Source organism: Empidonax traillii, unplaced genomic scaffold (genome assembly GCF_003031625.1).
Source record: "Empidonax traillii isolate 1590-97213 ecotype Southwest subspecies unplaced genomic scaffold, ASM303162v1 scaffold975:size500420, whole genome shotgun sequence".
In the NCBI taxonomy this organism is placed as follows: Eukaryota; Metazoa; Chordata; class Aves; order Passeriformes; family Tyrannidae; genus Empidonax; species Empidonax traillii.
The window spans coordinates 49,000-70,266 of record NW_020956168.1 but is presented as its reverse complement, the minus strand read 5'-3'; the positions used below and the strand labels follow the sequence as shown (position 1 = coordinate 70,266).

Below are 21,267 nucleotides of genomic sequence, written 5' to 3'. Positions count from 1 at the left end.
TTGCTGCTCCTTGGCCATCCTTTGTAGGATGTCAAAGGCAATTCCAGAGCCATCCTAACAGCTGATTCTTTGATTTCTGTGCTTGTAAGAGAAGGGATAGAATTGGCTGTAGAAGCTCTTTCTGTCAAGACTCACCCAGCTGCTGCTCCCCTTGTTTTTGCTGCTGAGGATAAATGAAGTTGTTGCTCTCAGGGCTAACGTTTGGCTTTCACAACGTAATCAAACACGAAAACAAAATGTTCTTTTCTGCCTGTGACGCAATGAAGGCAAGAGGGAGGTCAGGATGGGCACTTTATGGGCACTTGTTTTGTTTCCAGAAAAGAACAACAATTAAAAAAATAAATAAAAAAATAAAATACTTTCAGCCACTGTGCAGCCTCTGGTGGGGCTTCCGAGGGAGAGGGGTGGTGTGGGGCCTGCAGGAACTGAGCAGCCCGAAGCACCTCGTGGTGGTGAAGCCAGTTATTCCAGACATGTTGTGTTCTGTGAAAATACCGATCAGGCAGCCCTAAAAGAAGGAGCAGAGCAGAGTTTCGTGAGGCATCAGCTTTTTCTTACTCCCATTTTTTTTTTTTTTATTTTGGGAGGGTGTTTTCCATTCTTTCCGAGGGCAGGGCGGGGAGGAGAATGAGCTGCCAAAGCAGCACCTTCCAAGTGGGATTTACTGGAGGGAGAACCCCGTGGTTCCTGGGCTGTTCCTGGGCTGTTCCTGGGCTGTTTCTGGACTGTTTCTGGCTGTCCCAGCCCGCTCCAGCCTGGCTTCTCTCCCCAGATTACCTGGCCAGCCATGGCCGCCTGAGCGAGCCCGAGGCCCGGCGCAAGTTCTGGCAGATCCTGTCGGCGGTGGAGTATTGCCACGGCAGGAAGATCGTGCACAGGGACCTGAAGGCCGAGAACCTCCTGCTGGACAACAACATGAACATCAAGATAGCAGGTACTCCCAGCTCAGGGGGCGTCCGGTGACGCCTTGCTCTTGTTAGGAGGTCCTGCCGTGCTCGGGGCGCAGAAAATTGGTGATGCCCGTTGTGCTTCTGCACTTTGTCCAAGTGCCTGTGGCCCAAAGATTCCCTGGATTATCCCTCTTACACTGCAAGGATAAAAAAAGCAATAATTTTTACAGATGCTTTTGATGGGTGTCACGACACGTCTTTGGTGCCTTCCAGATGTTCAGGTTAAAACAGGGTTAATCAAATAACTTCTTTCAACACTGGGGGGAGAAGAAAACTCAAAATGGAAGCTTATTGATTAATTTTTTTTTCCCCCCTTTTTGCATGCGTGATTTCATTTTAATTATAAATTTAGACGCAGCAGATGCCGCTCGCGATGGAAATCGTGTCATTACAATTCCATGAATCCTTCCATACTGATTTTAGCCCAGCAGGACTTGGGAAAACTGGGTAATACCTTGATTTGGGGGGGATGTTGAACTTCAGACATCAATAATGTGGGAGCAGGAAGGGGAGGTTAGTGCTGTGAGGGGCTGGTTTGGGAAGGAGTGAGTTTGCTTGTCCTGAGAAGGAGCTGTGACTCCACAGCCAGTCAGGCTGAGAAAGGCCAAGTGATAAAACATTTCTGGTCGTTGCTGCATTGTTTTACCCTTCCTGGCGCTTCTGAAATGGTGCAAGGGTTTTGGTACATCCCTGAGCTTTAACCCAGTGGGTTCATCAGCACTGCTGCTGTTTATGGGGGATTTTTCCTTCCCTCATTTCTGATTCCATCCCTCCATTCATCTCCAGCAGCTCTTGGCAATCAGAGCACCTGGAGATTTATGGCTGACAGACAATTTATTTACCAGGACAATTTATGCCTTCAGTAAATACTGTGTCTAAGGGCTGCAAGTCACCCACTAGCTATGAGTAATGGAACTAAATGGGAGGGAATTTTTGTGCTATTGTTTGTCTGAGCTTTCTTTCCTCGCCTTCTCCCCATCCCCACCACCACACTCTCTGCCTCCTGATTTCTCTCCCCATCCCTGTGCTGTTCTGTTCAGCCTGGCACAGTTTCCCAGGGCTCCTCAGGGGTCTCATCCGTGCTGTATCCAGAGTTGTTCCTCTCCTGGATGTCCTCGGCACTGCAGGAATTGTGAATTCCCCCCTCCCCTCCCCGAACACGACCCAGGCTCACAAAAACCCTCCTTCAAAGGCATCTCAGGAGACCCGTTAACCAAAGAAAGGTTAGAGCCCTGAGCTGCTCAGGCACGGGGAATTTCAGTGCTCAGGTTCTCCAGGGACTCCAACAAAAGCCCTGATAAATGGGAGTTATGAGATTCCATCGGCGGCTGCTGCTGCTCTTTCCTGCCTCAGCTGCTCTCCTGCTCCACTTCTCTGTTACAGAGAGTTAATTACAGGTGGTCTGTATGCAAATGAGCCCATTAGCTGGCACGGATTCTTCCATGTGTCTTTTCCAAGCTTTATCAGGTTTGCTGGGGTGATAGAGGAGGAAAGTTAGGGCTGCTTGGAAACTTTGTAGTGATTTGTGCCGAGTCAGTTGTTGTATTTTTCTCTCCAAAGGAGATAGATGATGAACTCCCCAGAACGTTTATCTGAGATTTTGGAGTTATCTGGTGCTCTGCAGAGCCCTGAGAACACTCTCTTCCAGTCGTTCATACTCTTCATGGCCCATTTGTCAAACTGTGGAAGAACAGAGGGCAGCCAGGATCAGTTCTGATAGCTGGAATTAGGCTCTAATTAATCTAGGAATCGAAAAATGGCACAGTAACTGATGAATTACTTTGGTGAAGCTCTGCAGTGTCAGTGTTTACACAGGGTCCCAGCACTAAGCATGAGGCTGTTCCTTCCTGATCACTCCAAGCAGCTAAAAAATCCCCACTGGGATCCTCCTGGCCATTCCAGGCTCTTCCTGACTTCCAGTGGTCCTCTTGATTCATTCTACTACTTCTGAGACTTTCATTGAAGCTTTTACTCTTCAAGAATACATTTTTTAGTCAAATACAGAAAAGTGTGTAAAGTTACCCCAGCTGCCAGGAGGGTAAGATTCAAAAATAAATGCTCCTAAAACCGAGCTGATGAGACTGCCACCTTTTGATTAAAAACAGGAGGCTGAGCTGAAATTTTAATAGTTCAGTGTTAATATTGCTCTCAGAGGAGTGGGGTGGATGGAATTCATGGGATCTTCCCTTTCAGTCTTGGTAACTGGACAAGAAGTGGAGGATGTGTGAAAGACCCGAGGGGAGAGTTTTGGTGGACTCGTCTTCCAGAGCCCCAATTTTAGCCTAAGCAGCAAAAAGTGAAGGTGTTTAATGAGATAAACTGAAGGTTGCAGGTGAGGAACGCCACTGCAGGCAGAACCCTTAGGTTTGACACGGAATCTGCGTTCAGCACCAGCAGCTCTGTGGTTCTTCCCAAAGTTCCTGCCCTGGGAGATGCCAGCAGAGCTCCAGTTTGGACCAGCCCAGGTAGCACAGAGACTGTTATTTTGAAGCAGGTTGTAGTGCTGGTTTGTCTTGCTGGTGGACAGTAAAATATGCATTGACGTCAGAAGTGGCTGCTCAGCATTCAGGCCGTGAAGTGGGTCAGGTTTGTGTCTGACACGCTCATACCTTGCCTTTATCAGCCCCTCTCTTCCCCATTATCTCCGTGGCTCACATTACTGCTGCAACAAAGGCTGCCTGTGGCTCCCTGCAGGCCGGGCAGATTGAGTTCTGCCGGTAATTTCAGGAGAACGGATTAATTATAGCTGGATCCCCTCAGAAGGACAAACGAGAGGCTCCCCGGTCCTGCCTGGATGCAGGGCACAAGTTGCAGTGGCCCTGGCAGGGAGCTCCCATTTCTCGGATTGCAAACGGGGCTGAAACCTCAGGCTGTTTCCATTTTTACCGGGAAAACAGATTCCATCGGGGTGATGCGCCCGCTCCAAAAATTATACCTTCCAAATTCCAGATTATCCTGAAGGGGGTAATAATGAGATTGAGAAACCAAATACCGCCGCTGTGGAGAGCCAATATTTGCAGATTGCACAAACACAGAGTTTATTCAACTCCACACAATGCTGCAAATGATGGGATTTTTTTGTTGTTGTTTGGTTTTTTTTGGTGTTGTGTTTTTTGTTTTTTTTTTTAATGTGCGGATTCAGGCAAATGTTAAGAAGATCACCCCATTATATAATCTCAGTCCTCTGGTAATATGTCCAATTTCAGTCCTTTTAGAATCCTGTGGCTGGCATATGTTTTGGGGTTTGGTGGTTTTTTTTGTTTGTTTATTTTTTGTTGTTTTGTTTTTTGGTTTTTTGAGGGTTGGCACATTTTTCCCTTAAACATTCCTCTAGAATGAAAAACCTGAACAATGCTTTTAGGTTAAAAACGGCCACCTTGGATCCACAATGATTGTGGGCAGATCAGCAACTGCAAAGTAGAAACAGGGTGGAAGAGAGAGAATGAGAGATGAGGGATTGTCCTGTTGCTTAATCGACTCCTGGCCATTCTAACACTCCAAGAAGTGGGACAGCTAGACTGACGAAGCCCCATGGACCAAGCATCCAGCATCCTGTCTAAATCCTGAACTCCTCCTTTGGAATGGTTTTCCTGGGTGCTCCCAGTTCTGGAGTCCTCTGTGCTGGTTGAGTTGCCCTTCTCCTCCCAGCGTGTGCTGTTGCTGCTTACACAGTTCATCCTGGGCTACTGCTCCTGGTGTCAGTTTATAGCCCTTTCATTCATGAATTTGCCTAATAAAGCTCAATGGTCTGTGCTGTCACAAGACCATCAGGGGCCAGCCAAGTGCTGCTCTTCCACCCAGTTAAGCACTGTCTGGGCACTGGAGGTTCTGTTAATTCTGCTGCTTCAGAGAAGGAGCAAAGGTATCAACAGCCTGGCAGGGATAGAAATCATTCAGCTCCAAGGTGTTCTTTGAGGTGCTTTTGGTAACCACAGACTGTAAAGTATTAGGTGTTATGAAATTAGTCATGTAAAGATGGTTGTAACACGCACCTGAGGCTTCTCTTGCATTGGTCAGTCATGCTTAAAGACTCTGTTCTTTTGGCTGTTCAGATTTGGTTAATGTGAAGTGATTTCCAGGTGCTCACATCCACCAGAGGGGCTGACTTGAAATCCAAGCGTGGACAGGCCAGGAGTTTCACTTTCCTGAGGGGATTTGAAATCCTTGTGTTTCCAAGCAGGTCACGCTTTTCTTCAGCTGTGCTTACAAATACGTGTACTTGTGAATCTGATAGGAAGATTTATGAGGGTGGCACCTGAGTAAGAGCTGCAGTTCAGAGATAAAGCCTGATATTTATCTGCAGTTCTAAGAGGATGTTGAAAATCTGACAAATCCGAGATAAGTGAAGGGAGAAATCAGATTTAATGACACCTACACGGAATGGCAAAACGCTTCTGAGGGAAGAAATTGCTTCGTGTCTCCCGAAGTTATTGTCAAGGTTGCCAAGCCAATTATGTGTGAAGAAAAGTCTTCTCCAAGAGGATAAGGGAAAGAAAATAATTCACAACAAAAGTCTGGCTGTGAAGGGGGAGGGGGGGGTGGAAAGGCAGGTGACACAAAGTGATGTGGGGTTTGGGGCAGAAGGTTTTGTTGTTGTTGCAGAGCTGGGGTTGGGGGGGGTGTGGAAGGAAGGACAGAGTGGCTGTTCCATTCCACGTTTTCCTGTGTGGATGTGGAATCTGGGCTGACCTTGGCACCCCCAGGGCCGGGTGACGTTGCCGGGGTGTCGTGGCGTCACCGTGCCCGTGTGGCGTGTGCTGTGACAGCCCCGGCTGGGCTCTGACCTTCACTCGGCTCCCTGGCACTGCTGACGCTGCCCTGGGAGCTGGGGAGGGCACAGGAGTTCACCCCTGGGTGTCAGGTTTTGTGGCTTTGACCTCTCGGGGGTTCCACTCGTGCCAGGTGTTTGCAGGAGCCTCGTAACGAGGTTTGCTCGTTGTTGGCTCCAAAATCCCCTTCAGTTCTGGTGCTCCCAAAGCTGCTGCTCCTGCCTGTGTTCCTTCTCGAGGGGTGCTGCAGGAGGGGTTCTATTAAAGGATTGCTGGAGCTCTTGTGTCCTGTTAGGAAGGGAATCACATTCCTGGCTATCAGTGCCAACAGTCAGATTCAGTGCCCACGTTGCTGCTCTAAAACAACTCCAGGTTAACTTGAAGCCTGCTAAGTTTTTCTTTGATGCCTCTCTATTGCTTTGATTCCAAGGGTCCTCTCGTGGCTTTTTAGCCCATGATGTGTGAGAGAGCCAAATCTTCCCTCTGAGCACCCCGACCCGTACAAATGGCAGTAAAGGAAGCACAGTGTGTATCAGGTTTGCTATCTGCTGAGCAGCATTAACATACCTCTGAGGTATTCAGAGCTGGGACTACTAAATCAACAGCCTGATTCCTGTTTGTCACCACTGTTGACTTTCACAGCACTGCTCCAGTCCCCCCCAGCACCCCCCTGGAGAGAGGGGAGAGCCATCAGACTGGCTGACTCCGAGTCCTGGTGCACTGGTGGCTGTCATCCTGCTTTTTTCACTGCTGGCCTATTAAAAATGGTGACTGATACGAGCCCTGAGGGACCCACAGACTTTTATTATGCCGTAAAAAGAAACGTTTTTAAGAACTGTTTGGCTGTGGGGTGGTAGTTTGAGTTGTAGGCAGTCCCAGTAGCCGTGTCCTTCCCAGCAAAAGTCCCCGTGTTTTCCCAAGCCTGTTGCTTTTGGCAGAGTTCCTCCCTCCCAGCTCCAGAGTTGATGCTTTTTGTTGTCAGAATCTTGTTGTGTATTCAAGGCTTAGAGAGCACCTCGGGAAAGCCCAGGAAATCTCAGGCCCAGTGGTAAAAATCTCAATACATCCCTTGGCAAGTAAAGAAGCTCCTTTGCCTGTGTGGACTGTCAGTTTGCTGAATCTTAATGGTAGTTGTTGATAAACCTGGATTCAGCAGGCTGGTGCCAGCGTGTACAGGTTGTGAAGTTTCTCAGTGTTTTAATGATTCCACAGTTGTCATGCAAACAGTCCTGCAGCATCCCGATATTTGCAGTGGGAGCCCTGACGAGAGGATTTGGGGGATGGAGCCCTTCAGGAATCAAACGTTATCCTTCGTGGTGCAGAGCTGGAGGCTGGAGTGAGTGACTTTTTCCACACCCCCCTCCCTTAATTTCTCCACAGATTTTGGCTTTGGGAATTTCTATAAGAGTGGTGAACCCCTGACAACGTGGTGTGGGAGCCCCCCCTATGCAGCCCCAGAAGTCTTTGAAGGCCAGCAGTACGAGGGACCCCAGCTGGATATCTGGGTATCATTATCCTTCTTCTTCTTTTTTTTAAATTTTTTTTTCTTTATTTAACTGGATTTAAGTCAAGTTTTAGAAAGCTGGAACAAAGGAACCATCTTTTGATTTATTTTTTTTTTTCTTGAGCTGTGGGTGAGCTGTTTCTCTTCAGGTTTATTTCTTGAGTGTCACAAAATGCTTCTTAAAACACTGAGTGGAATTGAGTTGACCTGTCCAGGTGGTTGTTAAATGGGCATTACAGGTGGGTGTCAGCCCACTGAGGGAAAACTGCAGCTCCTCCAAAAGCTCCCTGAGCGAATGAGGGAACTTTGGTTTTATTTTTTCAATACATTTAATCTTTTCTATGAGAACTCTGCACACAGCATCACACAGGCACTGACATTTTGGCTGCACAAACAGGGTGCAACTTGGTGGAAAGTCACCTTTTGGCTGCTAATCTGATTTCATCTAATTGCACTGACAAACAAAAGCTGTGCTTTTGGGTGCATATGTTTGTCTGTGGGCTTATATCTGCATAATATACCTAGAGAGAGGTGGATTTTAAAAGGGCTTCAGCCTCTCTGAACCTTTAGCTGCTGGTAAACACTGAGCAGACGTCAGCCAGGCACTCTTTGAACATCAGAGGGGAATCTCTTAACTTTGGTAAATATTCCTTATATATTTAAGTTCCTAAATCATTAACAGAATCTGCCTGCCCACGGAGAAGTGGATAAAATCATCATCATCATCCTCACTTCTGTCCTGAGTTAAGGATTCTGTGTCTCTTCACAGCAGTTCTGCTGAAGGTGCTGAGCTTGCAGGAGGGATGGAACAACCCACAGTTCAGTTTTTGGCAGGTTAAGGAAGGGACTTTTTTAAAATATATATATTTAATTTTTAAAATCTTACCTGCTTTTTCCTCCCCCCACCTTGAGAAATCCAGTGCTGTGCCAGCTGACTGGCACGAGGCTCTGCTGTGGTTATCTCATGTAGTGGGGTTTTTTTTGGCATGAACTGCAAGACCCTTTTCTGCTGGCAGTGCCAATTAACCTGCACACCTCGAGGAACGAGCCTGAACTGGGCATTCCCTCTCTTGCAGAGCATGGGGGTGGTGCTCTACGTGCTGGTGTGTGGAGCCTTGCCCTTTGATGGACCAACCCTCCCCATCCTGAGGCAAAGAGTTCTGGAAGGAAGGTTCAGGATCCCCTATTTCATGTCAGAAGGTAACTGCGTTTCCCCTTCCACTCTCAGTAAATTCTAGGACAGCCTGTGGTGCAGCTGTGCCTCTGTTTGGCCACACCGTGTATTTAAAGAAGCTGGGCTTTTCTCCTTCTCAATGTGGCCTTTTCCTCTTGTTCTGAGAGGTTGTTTTAGCCCCCAGGAGCTGGCTGAGGTCGCAGTGAGGCAGCTCCTCTTGCAGTGCTGGGTCTCGGGTACCACCCAGCGATTCTTTTCCAACACTGGTAATTCTTCTTTTCCCAACAGAGTGTGAACACCTGATTAGGAGAATGCTGGTCCTGGACCCATCCAAAAGGTTGACTATTGCTCAGATTAAGGAGCACAAGTGGATGCTTGTGGAAGTTCCTGCCCAGAGGCCGATTCTTTACCCACCAGGAGAGGAGAACGATCCTTCCATTGGCGAGTACAACGAGCAGGTCCTGAGGCTGATGCACAGCCTGGGCATAGACCAGCAGAAAACTGTTGAGGTAAAATGCACTCAAAGGGGTATTTCCTGAGTGGGGTCGAATAAATCATTAACTTGGCAGCTGGAGAGAGAGGAGAGCAGATTAGAATTGGAAGCAAATTAATTTTGAGCTTTTAAGAGGGTGGCAAATGAAAATCAAGAAGGAGCATGAAAGCAGCTGAATGCCTCTGCCCTATCCTAAGTCATGCTTGTTACCAAACATAAATGCCGAGGCTCCCTGTGGAGTTAAAACAATCATTTCCTTTAGGATGCTTGATCCTTTAAGCCATCGTGGAGGAGCTCAGTCCTTTTTCCAGGCTCAGCTCTGTGAAGGGTCAGAGTGGCACCTGAACTGGTGGCTACAAGTGCTGCTGCAGCCCAGAACATTTCACTGAACTAAACTCTGCTTTGAAACCTTCCTAGTTGAGAGCAACTCAGTTTGCCCACCCCACTGCCTCTTAAATATCCCCCCCCCTCAGCAATTCTTTCTTTCTCCTGGTCTTGCAGAACATAAACACAGCTGCCCCCCCACTCCTGTGCCTCTGTTTTTCAGTCCCTGCAGAACAAGAGCTATAACCACTTTGCTGCTATCTATTACCTGCTGGTGGAGAGGCTCAAATCCCACCGGAGCAGCTTCCCCGTGGAGCAGAGGGTGGACGCCCGGCAGCGCCGGCCCAGCACCATCGCCGAGCAGACCGTGGCCAAGGTGAGGGGGGATGGCCCTAAACGCACTGTTCCCTCTCAAAACCTGCGTCCCACTTGCAATCCACTGCTGCTTTTGTGGTTTCTGCCCCGTGTGGTTTCCTTCTGGCAAGCGGTGGGTTTGGCCCTGGTGGGGACGTTCCTGGCTTGGCCTCAGCCCCCACTTTTATTTCCAGTCATATCTGCTTAACCACTTTTTTTTTAATGAATTTCAAACCTTTTGCTGGCAAGCCATGGGTTAAAGAGTCAGAGAAGCGCCAGTTGTGGAGCCTCCAAGTGCAACACTTGGAGTATCTTTTAATGTGATTACCAAACCAGCTGTTGAGTTTATGGAGAGCTGTGTTAGCATGGGGGCTAAAAGCATGCGGGCTCCACTTAGTGCTGTAAACACAGTCACTCTGAAGGGACCTGTTGAAAATAAAATTGCTTTCTCCCCTGCTGTTCTCCAGCTATGCTTTCTGTCTCCCCTGAAATGAGGCGTGGCAAGGAGCAGTAAAGAGGAGCCCAAAAGAAAACACATCAGGTTAAGATGCCAATTCATTGTAGTATCTTAAGTGCCTGATAAAAATGTCATTATCTTGAGCCACTTCATGGCTGAAGACTCGGAGATTTGTTCCTAAATGATGTCATTTCTTTCAAGATTTGCACTGCTTTTTCCTCCAGCAAGGGCCCAGTCTCCTCTGTGTGCACAGAGCCAACTGGTGACTAATTGATTTAAGTCTTAAGGATGTCATGTGTGTTTTATCAAGAGCAGTTCTGGGGGCTCTTTACATCTGGTGCCACTGCATGGCTGTCCCCTTAGTCCCCTCCTAATTACACTGTCTGATTCAGCACAGGCTCTGAGGCTACTCAGTCTGCTTCTTCTTCCAGAAGGAAAGGTCCACTTTATCCCAATAATTCTGAGGCTTCTTTAATTTATTTTTCTTTAACATGCTCCCTTGTTTCATTGAGATACACAGGCACTGTACAGCTCTTCTATTAATGCATAACTGGAACCATGAAAGGCTTGGCTTAAGATGACTCAGGCTTAGCGTGGTCTCAAGTAAATATTCTCCCAAGTTCCCAGCCTCCTGGGCACTGTGACACTTATTTGAATGAAGAACTAAATCCTGCACCTCTGCTTTACCAGTTGGTCATTTGTCACCTTGTACGTCGTTCTTTACCTAAAACCGTTCTGGTTTTTTGAGCTCTCCGAAATCTCTCTCCTCCAGGCCCAGGCTGTGGTGCCCTCGGTGAACCTGCACTCCCAAAATGCGAGGCTCTTGCAGTCCCCAGGGCTCCCCTCAGCCTCAGGAGCAGAATTTTCCTTCCCTCCCTCCAGCTGCCAGGGAGAGACGGCGTTCATGGAGGAGGAAAGAGTCGAGACACCAAAGGTAGGGCTTGAAATCACCCCCCTTGTTGCTTTTGGGTTTCTTTTCAGAAGTCATTAAAGGCTAAAAGAGATGGTTGCCTGAAAGCACAGCTAATGGGTGTGCCTGTTTCCTTAAATTTAAGTGTTTAAGCATCAGACCTGTAGGTATTCCACATTCTTTTTCCACTTCTCTCCCATATAACTCTCCACAGCTGTGTCTTTTTTTCATCCTTAATCTGCCTCTCCTGTTCTTTGCTTACATTCCAGTCTTACCACACTGTGTTTGGAAAAGAAAAACCAACCTACAAAAGTGTTTTAGTGGGTTTTTTTTTTCCCCTTTTTCTTCTCAAATATGTTTTCAAGAGCCCTGAAGGCATCTCATGTACAGCTTCTAACACAAAGGGGTAACTGCCGAGTATCTAAATAACCTGCTCAGCTGCTCATCCCAAAATTCAGCGCATTGAGGTCAAGTCCCAGCTTCCTCGGGAATATTCAGTGTTTCAAGTAGTGTAGAACATGTCCTCCAGAGAATTCCAAGCTCTGATCCCCGTGCCATGGTAAACTGCAGGGAGCCAGCTGCCCAGGAGGGATTGGTTCTGCTCTTTCCTCTCCAGCACTTGTGCTGCCAGATCAGTCCGAGGCATTTGAATGGAAAAGTCACAAATGGGAAGTGAGGTTTGCAAGAAATTAGGCTCAGAGATGTATAATCCACTACATTAAAACAGAGGCAGCAGATCCAGGATTTTCCTGTGCAAGGATCATCATTTTACTGGTGCTCAAAACCACTCAGAGCTGTTTCTTGATGCTGCTTTAAAATATTTCCCTACAGTGCCACCCTATAACCTGCTCCAGGGCCATTTGTTAACAGCCAGTGTAAATGCAGTGAAACCCCTTTTCCAAACACACTTGGAAGGAAATTCAGGAATGGCTCATCTACAGTTTTAGATAAAAATCACCTGTAGCAGTGCCAGGTTTTGTGCCAAAGGGATGTGTTTTTTCCGTCCTGGTTTTACAGGACACTGATTACAGAACAAAACTGCAGGACATGGCAGCTTTAAACCCAAATAGGTAAAGAATTAGTTGACGTACAGAAAGATTGCTGGCAGGTTGACGTGGAGAATAAATCCAGGATTAAAACCCTGGGAATATTTTAGGTTGGAAAGGTGGCCTCGAAGGCCCTTCAAGTCTCAACCTCCTGCTAAAGGCAAGCTCTGACTTCAAAGCTGGAGGAGGTTGGTTAGAGCTTTATCAAAGCTGAGTGAATCCAAGGAGAGGGGGATTCCAAACTTCTCTGGGCAACCTGTGTTTGCAGAGGAGCAGCATTAATCAAATGCACTTGTGCTGGGAAGGAATTACTCCTGAGCACAGCCCTGCAAGAACGAAGTCCAAGGCTGGCTTTTCCCAGGGGGTTTATCTGAGCATGATAAACGAGCCCAGTAGGTAAAGCAAAGGGGGGAAGCAAAAGTTATTGCACATTCCATAGATTATTTTATGCTTGTGGCTAAGCTGGCAGAGTTTTGAGTAACTCAGACCCAAAAAAACCAAAATAAACAAACCCCCCCTAAACAAACAAACAAAACCAACCCTTCAAAACTGAACAAAACACCCCCAGACCCAACAACAAACAAACAAACAAACCCCAAAACAAACCATCAGCCCTGGAGAACATAATACAGTGGAAAAATGGAGTATTTAGACTTTAGGGAGTTGAGTATTAAGGGAACACCAGTGGTGATCCTGCACGGGGGGGGGGGGGGGGATTTGCTGAGAATTGTGCATGGCAAGCAAGTGTGACTATAGAGAGGTTCACACCTTTTAAACACCCCAGGCAGGGATTTCCTGCCCTCTGTGCCCAAAGCCAAGGTGTCCCTGTGCCCCCCCAGGTAAATGGCTGCCTGCTGGACCCCGTCCCTCCCGTGGGGATGAGGAAAGGCTGCCAGTCCCTGCCCAGCAGCATGATGGAAACTTCCATCGATGAAGGGATCGAGACAGAAGGGGAGGCAGAGGATGACCCTGCCCAGGCATTCGCAGCCCTCCAAGCAGCTCGTGTCGGGAAGAGGCGGCACACCCTGGCAGAGGTCACCAACCAGCTGGTGATGGTGCCAGGCACAGGTACAGAGCTATTCCCAAACCCAGCAGGATGAATAAGCCTTGCAGGCTACATGGTGGGGGGAGGGAAACCAACCCTGAACACTCTCCAAACAAGCCAGTGAACATCTGCAGAGTGTCTGATTGCTGCAAAATAATATAAACCACCGTTCTGATCGTGCAAGGGTTACACGACAGTTGCTTTATGAAGCTTGGGGGTTTTGACTGTTTCCTTTAAAATGGTCACTGTTGGCAGGAGTAGCTTGAGCCTGTGCTTTGTTAAATTAGCGCTGCACTTGCCTTTTATTCTGACTTTTGGGTTGGTTTGTTTTTTTCCCCCAGGGAAAGTGTATTCCCTGGATGAGAACTCCTCCCTGGGCAGCATCGACTCCGAGTACGACATGGGGTCCATCCAGAGGGACATGAAATTCCTGGGAGAGACCCCCTCCTTGAAGGAAATGGTGCTGAGCAACCAGCAGGCCCCTCGGCTGACCCCCCCTTTCATAGGGCTGAGACCTGCCAACCCAGCCATGCAGGCCCTGAGCTCCCAAAAAAGGGAGGCCCACAACCGCTCCCCCGTCAGCTTCCGAGAGGGGCGCAGGGCCTCGGACACCTCCCTCACCCAAGGTAAGGGCAGCTGCTCCTGCAAATCCATCACAATTACACCTGCACACCCTGGGGAAGGCCCTCCACACCGCTGTGGGACTTGGTTGCCGCTCAGCTCTTATCTCAGACACGAATTAAACTGATTTTCTGACGAGGTTTTTTTTTTTTGCTCGGCTCTTCTCCTCTTCCCCAGGGATTGTAGCATTTAGGCAGCACCTCCAGAACCTGGCACGAACCAAAGGGATCCTGGAGCTGAACAAAGTCCAGCTGCTCTATGAACAGATGGGATCAGAAGAGGAACCCTCCCTGACCTCAGCTGCCACCCAGCTGCAGGACCTCATCAACAGCCCTGCACAGGTACCCAGAGCAGGAACACAGCTCCACCTTTCAGGGGTTAATGCTTTGGGGCAGGGCAGGAGAGGATTTCTGGAGGTGTTCTGGAGACCTGAGAGGAGCTCATTTAGAGCTGAGTTTCCCTCTTCTCCTTTCTGTCTCGTGCAGACTGGAGAATGAGCCCTTTCAGCTTCCCAAACCCCAACATTCTTGCTGCTGCTTTTAATCTGAAGGATGTTCTAGATTTAGCAGAGCCCAGTAACACCTCTCCTTGGCGGAGCTGGTCTGCTGTATAATTGCAAGAAGTGCAAAATCCACCTGCTAACAGCCTGATTTCCGTAGTGAAACAATTAATTCATTCCTGGGGAGTTGTTCCAGGTGGAACAAAAACAGGAATATGGTGACTATGAAACCTCTGGGGGGGATTTTCTGGGGAAATCCTTTAAAGAGAAAGGGTTAAAGCCTTTTCTGGACCTGAAACCTGTTCCTGTTCTCTCTGCAGGAGGAACCATCCCAGCAGCAGCAGCAGCAGCAGGAGGCTTCCCCTGCTTTCCCTAATGGTGCACATCCCCCAGTGTTGTCCAGAAGGCAGAGCCTGGAAACACAGTACCTGAAACACAGGCTGCAGGTACCACCCCTGCCCTCCACACACACTGACCCCAGCACACCAGCCCTGGGGCTCCTCTTGGTCAGGAAAATCAGTCTAAATCAGCAGAGAATGGCAGAACTGGAAATTAGACTGGTTTTTTTTTTTTTTATGCAGAAGGTGTATTATTGCTGTTTTCCTACTCTGCTAGTGTATGGTAACTGCTGGGAACACATTTTAGTGGTGTAACACCCCATAAAGGTTGTGCATCAGCACCTGAGCACCCCCTCACTGTTCCACACCCCCCTTTATTTTAAACCCGTTTTCATATTGCTTTAGTTTGGAAAAAACTTGATTTCCTCTGGATGTTCCTCTGCCACAAGGGCATTCAGTCTTTCTCTGGGCTAATGCATTAAATCAAATGCCACTAAAACCAGCGCTGCTTGCCTTGCAGAAGCCCACACTGCTCTCAAAGGCTCAGAACACTTGCCAGCTCTACTGCAAAGAACTGCCCCGGAGTCTGGAGCAGCAGCTACAGGAGCACAGGTAAGAAGAGCCTTTCCAAGGATGCAGACGAGCCATTCTTACCCCCTCAGGAGTAATAAAAGAACTGGAACAATCTCTGGGCGTTTAGAAGTCATTTGTAAAAAGGGAAAGCTTCGCTTCAAAACCTGCAGTAAGGACACAGTCCTTTTTAGAAGGGGGGACAGCCAGTCCTGCTGGGGGTTTACAGATTCCTGTGGCTCATCTCCAGCCCCCAGGTTCCCCAGGAGAAACACAGTGCATCTCATTCTTAGCAAACCGAATTAAACAATGCAGGGGGTTGACTTAATTGCACGGGGTGGGATTTCAGGAGGTGATAAAGAAGATGATCAGAAGGAGGGGTTTTGCCGAGGGGTGATGGGCTGTACAATCGAATAGCCAAGATCGCCCTGGGTGGGTTTTCAGTGTCGCCCTTCCCTCCCCGCTGGAGCTGTGTGAGTGCCCAGCCCTAAGCAAGCCCTTTAGGATTGGAAAGCCAACAGGCACCCTGGTTTTTGTCCCCCACTCCAGGCTGCACCAGAAGCGGCTCTTCCTGCAGAAGCAGTCCCAGCTCCAGGCCTACTTCAACCAGATGCAGATCGCCGAGAGCTCCTACCCCAGGTCTGCCCAGCTGCCCCTGCCCTGCCAGGAGGAGCCCCAGCAGCAGCAGCAGCAGCAGCCAGCCCAGTTCAGCCTGCAGCAGCCCCTGAGCCCCGTGCTGGAGCCCTCCTCGGAACAGATGCCATACGGCCCCTTCCTCGGCCAGTACCCGAAGGTGCAGCTGGACCCTCTGCCTCCCTCCCAGCTCCCCAGCTCCTCCAGGCTGTCCTCACCGGTGCAGGTGCAGCAGCAGCAGCCACCACAGCCCTTACAGTATTCCTACCAGACTTGTGACTTGCCTGGGGTGCCCTCCTCCGAGCCAGACTACCCCGAGCAGTGCCAGTACCCCCTGGACCCGGCCCCCCAGAGCGGTGCAGCATTGCCTGACAGCCAGGGCAGCTCTGCCTCCCCCGAGCCCCAGCCCAGCTACGACCCCCTCACCCTGCCAGAACTGCCTGGACTCTTTGATTGTGAGATGATGGAGACTGTAGACCCCCAGCACAGTGGCTACGTCCTGGTGAATTAGCACCGCCGAGGTGAGGGAACGGGACAAATGGGTGAGAAGCAAAGCATGTGGATTTTTTGGTTGGTTTTTTTTTTTAGTTTTTTTTTTTGTTCCTACCCCAGAATTCGTGGTAATTTTTTAAACCCTTGAATTTAGCAGGGGAGCTAAAAAAAAAAAATCCACCTGGCTGGAAAAAAAAAAAAAAAAAAAAAAAAGAAAAGAAAAAGCAGGAGGTGGCACGAGGTGTTTGGCCACTGGCTCCTCTGGCAGGGGCTAAAGAACAGGCAGTGCAGTTTCATCCCACAGAGTCTGCAGAGAATGAGGCAAAAAAAAGGTGAGTTTTTTTAGAGGAAGGAAATAGCCCCTTCTAAAAAGAATTTGGGGAGTTGGTCAGCATTCATCCAACATTCGCTTGGAGGAAGGAGAGTGAATGCACACTGTACCATACTTCTTGGCAATAAAAGCAATAGTTTCCATTGAAATTCAGGGTAGATTTGGGGTCTGCACTGATGGCAACGTGAGGTGGAAATAAGGGAAAGTTGCAGTTTGGCGTCCAGCTACTGGTCAAGCTACTGATCTGGAACTGCTGCGTGGTAAGTCCGAGATCATCACCAGGCATCTCAGGCAGCCTCCACTCCCTCCTGCAGCAAACAGCGTTTCCCCAGCCTGCCAAGGAGCCCTTCTGCTACAGGAACCTGGATCTCTGCTGTGGGACATCCTGACTGTGTCAAAAAGATACCTGGAACTCACACGGGGCACCACGGGGGTTGGTGGAGACCTCTGGGTGGGGAGCAGAGCCCTGGAGGATGAAGGATCATCTGAGAGACAGAAGGTGAGAAGGACCGTGAGAGAAAGCAAGAGCTGCAGCCAGGAGCTTTCCAAAAATAATAAAATCCACCTGGGTGGAGTGGCTGTTGAAATCACCCCCTTTTTGCAGGCAGGTCCTTGAGGAGGGCTCTGTCCTGGAGAAGTTCTGGTGGCTGGAAAAGATCCATCTGTCCTTCGGTTGAGTTTGAAGAAAAACAAGCAAACAAACTGTGTTCTGAAATTTTGCAGTATGTGTTGCTGGTGGTTTTATCGAGCTTTGTATATTTGGACAATTTATTTAGGGTTTTAGAACTTAAGGATACAAAACAATGAGCTTAAAAAAAAAAGGAAAAAAGAAAAAAAAAAAAAACAACCCCTGTGAAGTGATAGTGCTGTGCCTTTTTCAGTTCTTTATCAGCCTCTATGCTTTTTTCTGAAGAAAGTAGACAAATACCCCATTTATATATCCTTGCTGTGGCCAAAGTCCCTTCAGAGCACACGTTCCACCGTGTGGGACGTGGTTTTAAACTTTTCTCAGTGTTTTAATTGCTCGTGTATATAGAACGTTGAAAGTATTACAGCAATATTCAGCATCAAACTGGTGATGTGTCAACCATTTCAGAGAAACGACTCAGCCAGCAGTTGTGTCTCCAGAGCTTTTCAGTCACGGGAGGAGGATTTGTTTAGGGATCTGCAGAGGGTTGGGTTCTCCAGCCTGGGGTTCGTCTCCAACCTTTAGATATTGTGGGGCGTGGCAGGACAGCAGGTGGGCAGTTCAGCCCTCTTTCTGAGCAAACATTAAGCACAATTGCAGCTTCATCAAAGCACAAAGAACGAGAGAAACTGTGCTGATCACACACGGAGAGAACAGCCAGTGGTTGCTGGAAAGCTTGGTGGGCTACGGGCCTTTGATACTACAAATCCCGAGGATGCAGGCAGGTGGATAATCAGCATTTACAGCAATAAGACCACGTTGAAATGTGGAATAGAAGGACTGCAGTCACTGTATGGGAAGGAGGGAAGGGTTTAACAACTGCCAGAAGGGCACCTGGCTCCCTGTGTGCTCCAGAGAGCCAGCTCCTGTTGCTTTGCTCTGGTCCCAGCTGGACTCAATCCTCAGCTTCTACCTCTGATCCCACAGGGATTCTCAAGGCAGCAGCAAAGCAGAGCTTAAAAAACAGGGATCACATCCATGCACTGCTGCTGGGATGCAAGGAAAAGAGGGCTGGAAAGCTCCACTTGAAACAGCTGAGAGAGAAAGAGAGGAGGTTTTTATGACACCAACAGAGGGGAGGGGAACAGCCTGACAGGCACTGCAGCATCACAGACCTGCTGCAGGAAAAGGGGAAGCAGAGTCCTGCCCTTTCATTCCTTCTTCCCCACCCCACAGCATAACCAACGTTTTAGGATCAGAGCTGTAACCACTTCCTTCCCCATCCCACTCCAGGACTCAGAGGATGGAGAACAGTCCCGTTCTGGAGTTCTGCAGCTCATTTATCAGGATGTGCCAACGAGGCTGAGCTCCTTTGAGCTCTGCAGTGCTGGGCAGGGGGAAACTACAGGATTTTTTAATGTAGTTTAGACTGACTCTTCCCCTCAGCCAAAAGCATATTTAACATTTCATGTCATTTCCTTTAAGCCAATTAGACTAAAAGGCTTCTAAAGCCTTCTCACACAGAGAGGATCCATTGGGCACCACTTCTTACTCCTTTGAAGTGGCCTTTTTTTATTTGTTCAGATCTGTCCTGTCTGACATTAGAGAACATGTGTACACTACTGTTGGAGTAATTATTAGCTTTATTATCTTGTATTACAGACTCCTTTGAAGAGACTTTGGTGTGATGTATATGGGGTACAAATTTCATACGGAGAAAAGTGCAATATGTGTGTGTGTGGTATGTTCTTTAATGTATTTTTTTAAGGAGTTAGAGGGTTTAGTCTCTGCTTTGGGATAAATGCACTAGTTTTGTGAGCTCCAGTTTGGCAAGTTCATCTGTAGTATTTACATGCAACTGATCTGCTGGACTCTGTAAAGCAGTTACAGTGTATTAATACAAAAATAAAGAATATGTGCATTTCATTTTTAAATTTCTAGTGAGCTAAAGCAGCCCCTGCCACTCTTGTCTTCATTGTAGTGAGGTTATTTCTCTTTCTCACCAAGCTTACAAATGACACACAAAGAAGGAAAGTTAATGTCTAGAGGGTTTTCTAGACTAAAGTTTGCTTCCCAGCACGGTCCTGGGCAGCGATCCAGGCACGGAGGGTGACGTGCCTGCATGTCCTGCTGGAGCAGAGACGTCAGCAGGGATCACAGGGTGACTGCAGCTGCACAGGGACAGGGGCTGTCCCCCCCCAGCACCACGGACACAGCACAGGGGAGGCAGGACATTGTCCCCCCCACACACAGAGTGTCACTGCCTGCAGCCAGAGAAGGTCACACCTTCAGGGGTTGCCTCATCCAACCTTCCAAGCTGTCTGGAAGACACTGCCCACCCTCCTGCCCCCCAAATGCAAAGCTAAGCCATCCTTAGTGGGGATGGGAGAAAACCTTCCCCTTGCCTGGGCTGAGTTCTGCCTTCCAGGCTGGGGCAGAGCCCGTAAATCCCTGCAGAGCTGCAGAGCACAGCATTTCCCTGCTGGGCCTGGGGCCAGCAGAGCTTTCCTTTTCAGAGGGATCTGGCTGACAGTGCTGGTTTAAGCCCCTGGCAGAGGGATTAGCAGCGGGGCTGTCACAGGAACACAACAGGCACGAGGCAGGGGCCGATCCCAGCACGGGTCACGCAGGGGGTGAGGGCAGAGGGCACAGAGCCCTTGTGCTGAGCAGGCTGGGACAGGCCCAGGGGAGCTCTAAAACTGTCTGGATTCAGTGCACAGCATCCCTGTGGGTGGGAGCTCCAGCCCCTGGTCACCTTGCACCATGTCCTAACACAGCCAGGATAAGCCTGGGCAGGGCAAAGGGAAGGGGGAAGATTAACTGGAGGAACAGTGGAAGAACTGATGCATTAGACAGTGGGAAAAGGTGAGAGGACACAGCCTCAGACAGCAAATATTCCCATATCAGCTCAGAAAGACGCAGCCACCCCACCCCACACGTGATCCTGAGCACGTAGGAAGGAACAGAACTCACACACATGGCCAAGAAAGCTCCAACAGCTGGAAGGCCCCACCAAGTTTATGTTCACATAAAAAACCAAACAAACAAGGACTCAGATAATTCATCCCCAAGATGGACATGGGTGACCTCCTGACAGAGGTCTCAGAGGACGTTTCTGAGGGAGCTGACCCAAGAGGAGCCACTTGCTCGTTGAGCTGCTGGGGCAGTTCCAGACATGCAGACTCGTCTGGTGATGAGATGTGGTCTAAATACCCTTCCATGCAAGCACATAGTTAGGTGTAAAATCTGCAAAATTTGTGTGTTTTTTTAATGAGGGAGTTGAACATCACTGCTCAATCATTTATAAGGGCACACTATACATGAAACTGAGGAACATGCAAGACTGAATATAAAACCATAGCAGAAATTCTAGGTTAATTTGAGTGTAAAATCCCAAGATAAACTAAAACCAGGGAAGAGACGTGTCCAGCTCCCAGTATCCTCCAATTTAAAGAAAAGAACCCTAATGAGAAATCACACCCTACAGTTTCAGCAGCAGAGAAGTTCTACCTGCCCATTTTTTCCAGGGCTTTCCAGCAAGGATTCCATTCAACATCCCTGCCAGGAAGGCTCCATTTTCCACAGAGCTGTCACTCAGCAGAGAGTTTAAACATGGTGGTTTCAGGAGAGATCTCTCTGCTCAAAAAAGGTACTCAAATGTGGTGATTTTCAGCAAGGAAAAAAAATGCCATAATGTGGTTTTATGTAACAGTCCCTGCTGAACTGACTTATCAGCAAATAAAGGCTACAGTGTTTTGATAAGAACCCATGTGGTGTTGGTTTGCAGAATGGGAAAGCTAATGGGAGGTTTGTTCCCAAAATACTCACAAATGGACGTTTACTTAGCCGAGAATGCCATGCCAAGCTCTGCAAAGGTTAGGCACATTTGGGGAGTTCACAAGCTCTCTGCAGCTCGTCTCCTGCAGGCTCTGAGCGGGGAGAGAGGCTGAGAGGGAGCAGCTCTGACGTCAGTAGGGGAAATTATACCACGGGCTGAAATCACCTGGGCCTGCCTTACCCTTTGCTCTGAGCCTGCTGAGCACACCGGGCTGCCTGGGGAGCCCAGGGCTCTGTTTCCATGGAAAATGCTACAGCACATCGAGCCAAGGCTCTCCAGGACCCCCCAGCC

At 48.7% G+C, this 21,267-nt stretch overlaps 1 protein-coding gene across 1 annotated transcript in view; it reads left to right on the top strand.

The window, feature by feature from the left end:
- SIK2 (salt inducible kinase 2) overlaps positions 1–17,359 on the top strand; it is a 28,680-nt gene extending 11,321 nt beyond the window's left edge. Inside the window, exons 4-15 of the mRNA XM_027903500.1 lie at positions 773–934; positions 7,100–7,224; positions 8,300–8,423; positions 8,686–8,906; positions 9,438–9,590; positions 10,798–10,959; positions 12,821–13,049; positions 13,368–13,652; positions 13,825–13,988; positions 14,467–14,592; positions 15,005–15,096; positions 15,604–17,359. Of these exons, the coding sequence (XP_027759301.1) occupies positions 773–934; positions 7,100–7,224; positions 8,300–8,423; positions 8,686–8,906; positions 9,438–9,590; positions 10,798–10,959; positions 12,821–13,049; positions 13,368–13,652; positions 13,825–13,988; positions 14,467–14,592; positions 15,005–15,096; positions 15,604–16,198 (2,438 nt within the window). The 3' untranslated portion in view covers positions 16,199–17,359. The remainder of the gene's footprint in view (positions 1–772; positions 935–7,099; positions 7,225–8,299; positions 8,424–8,685; positions 8,907–9,437; positions 9,591–10,797; positions 10,960–12,820; positions 13,050–13,367; positions 13,653–13,824; positions 13,989–14,466; positions 14,593–15,004; positions 15,097–15,603) is intronic.
- Positions 17,360–21,267: the final 3,908 nt, after the last annotated feature.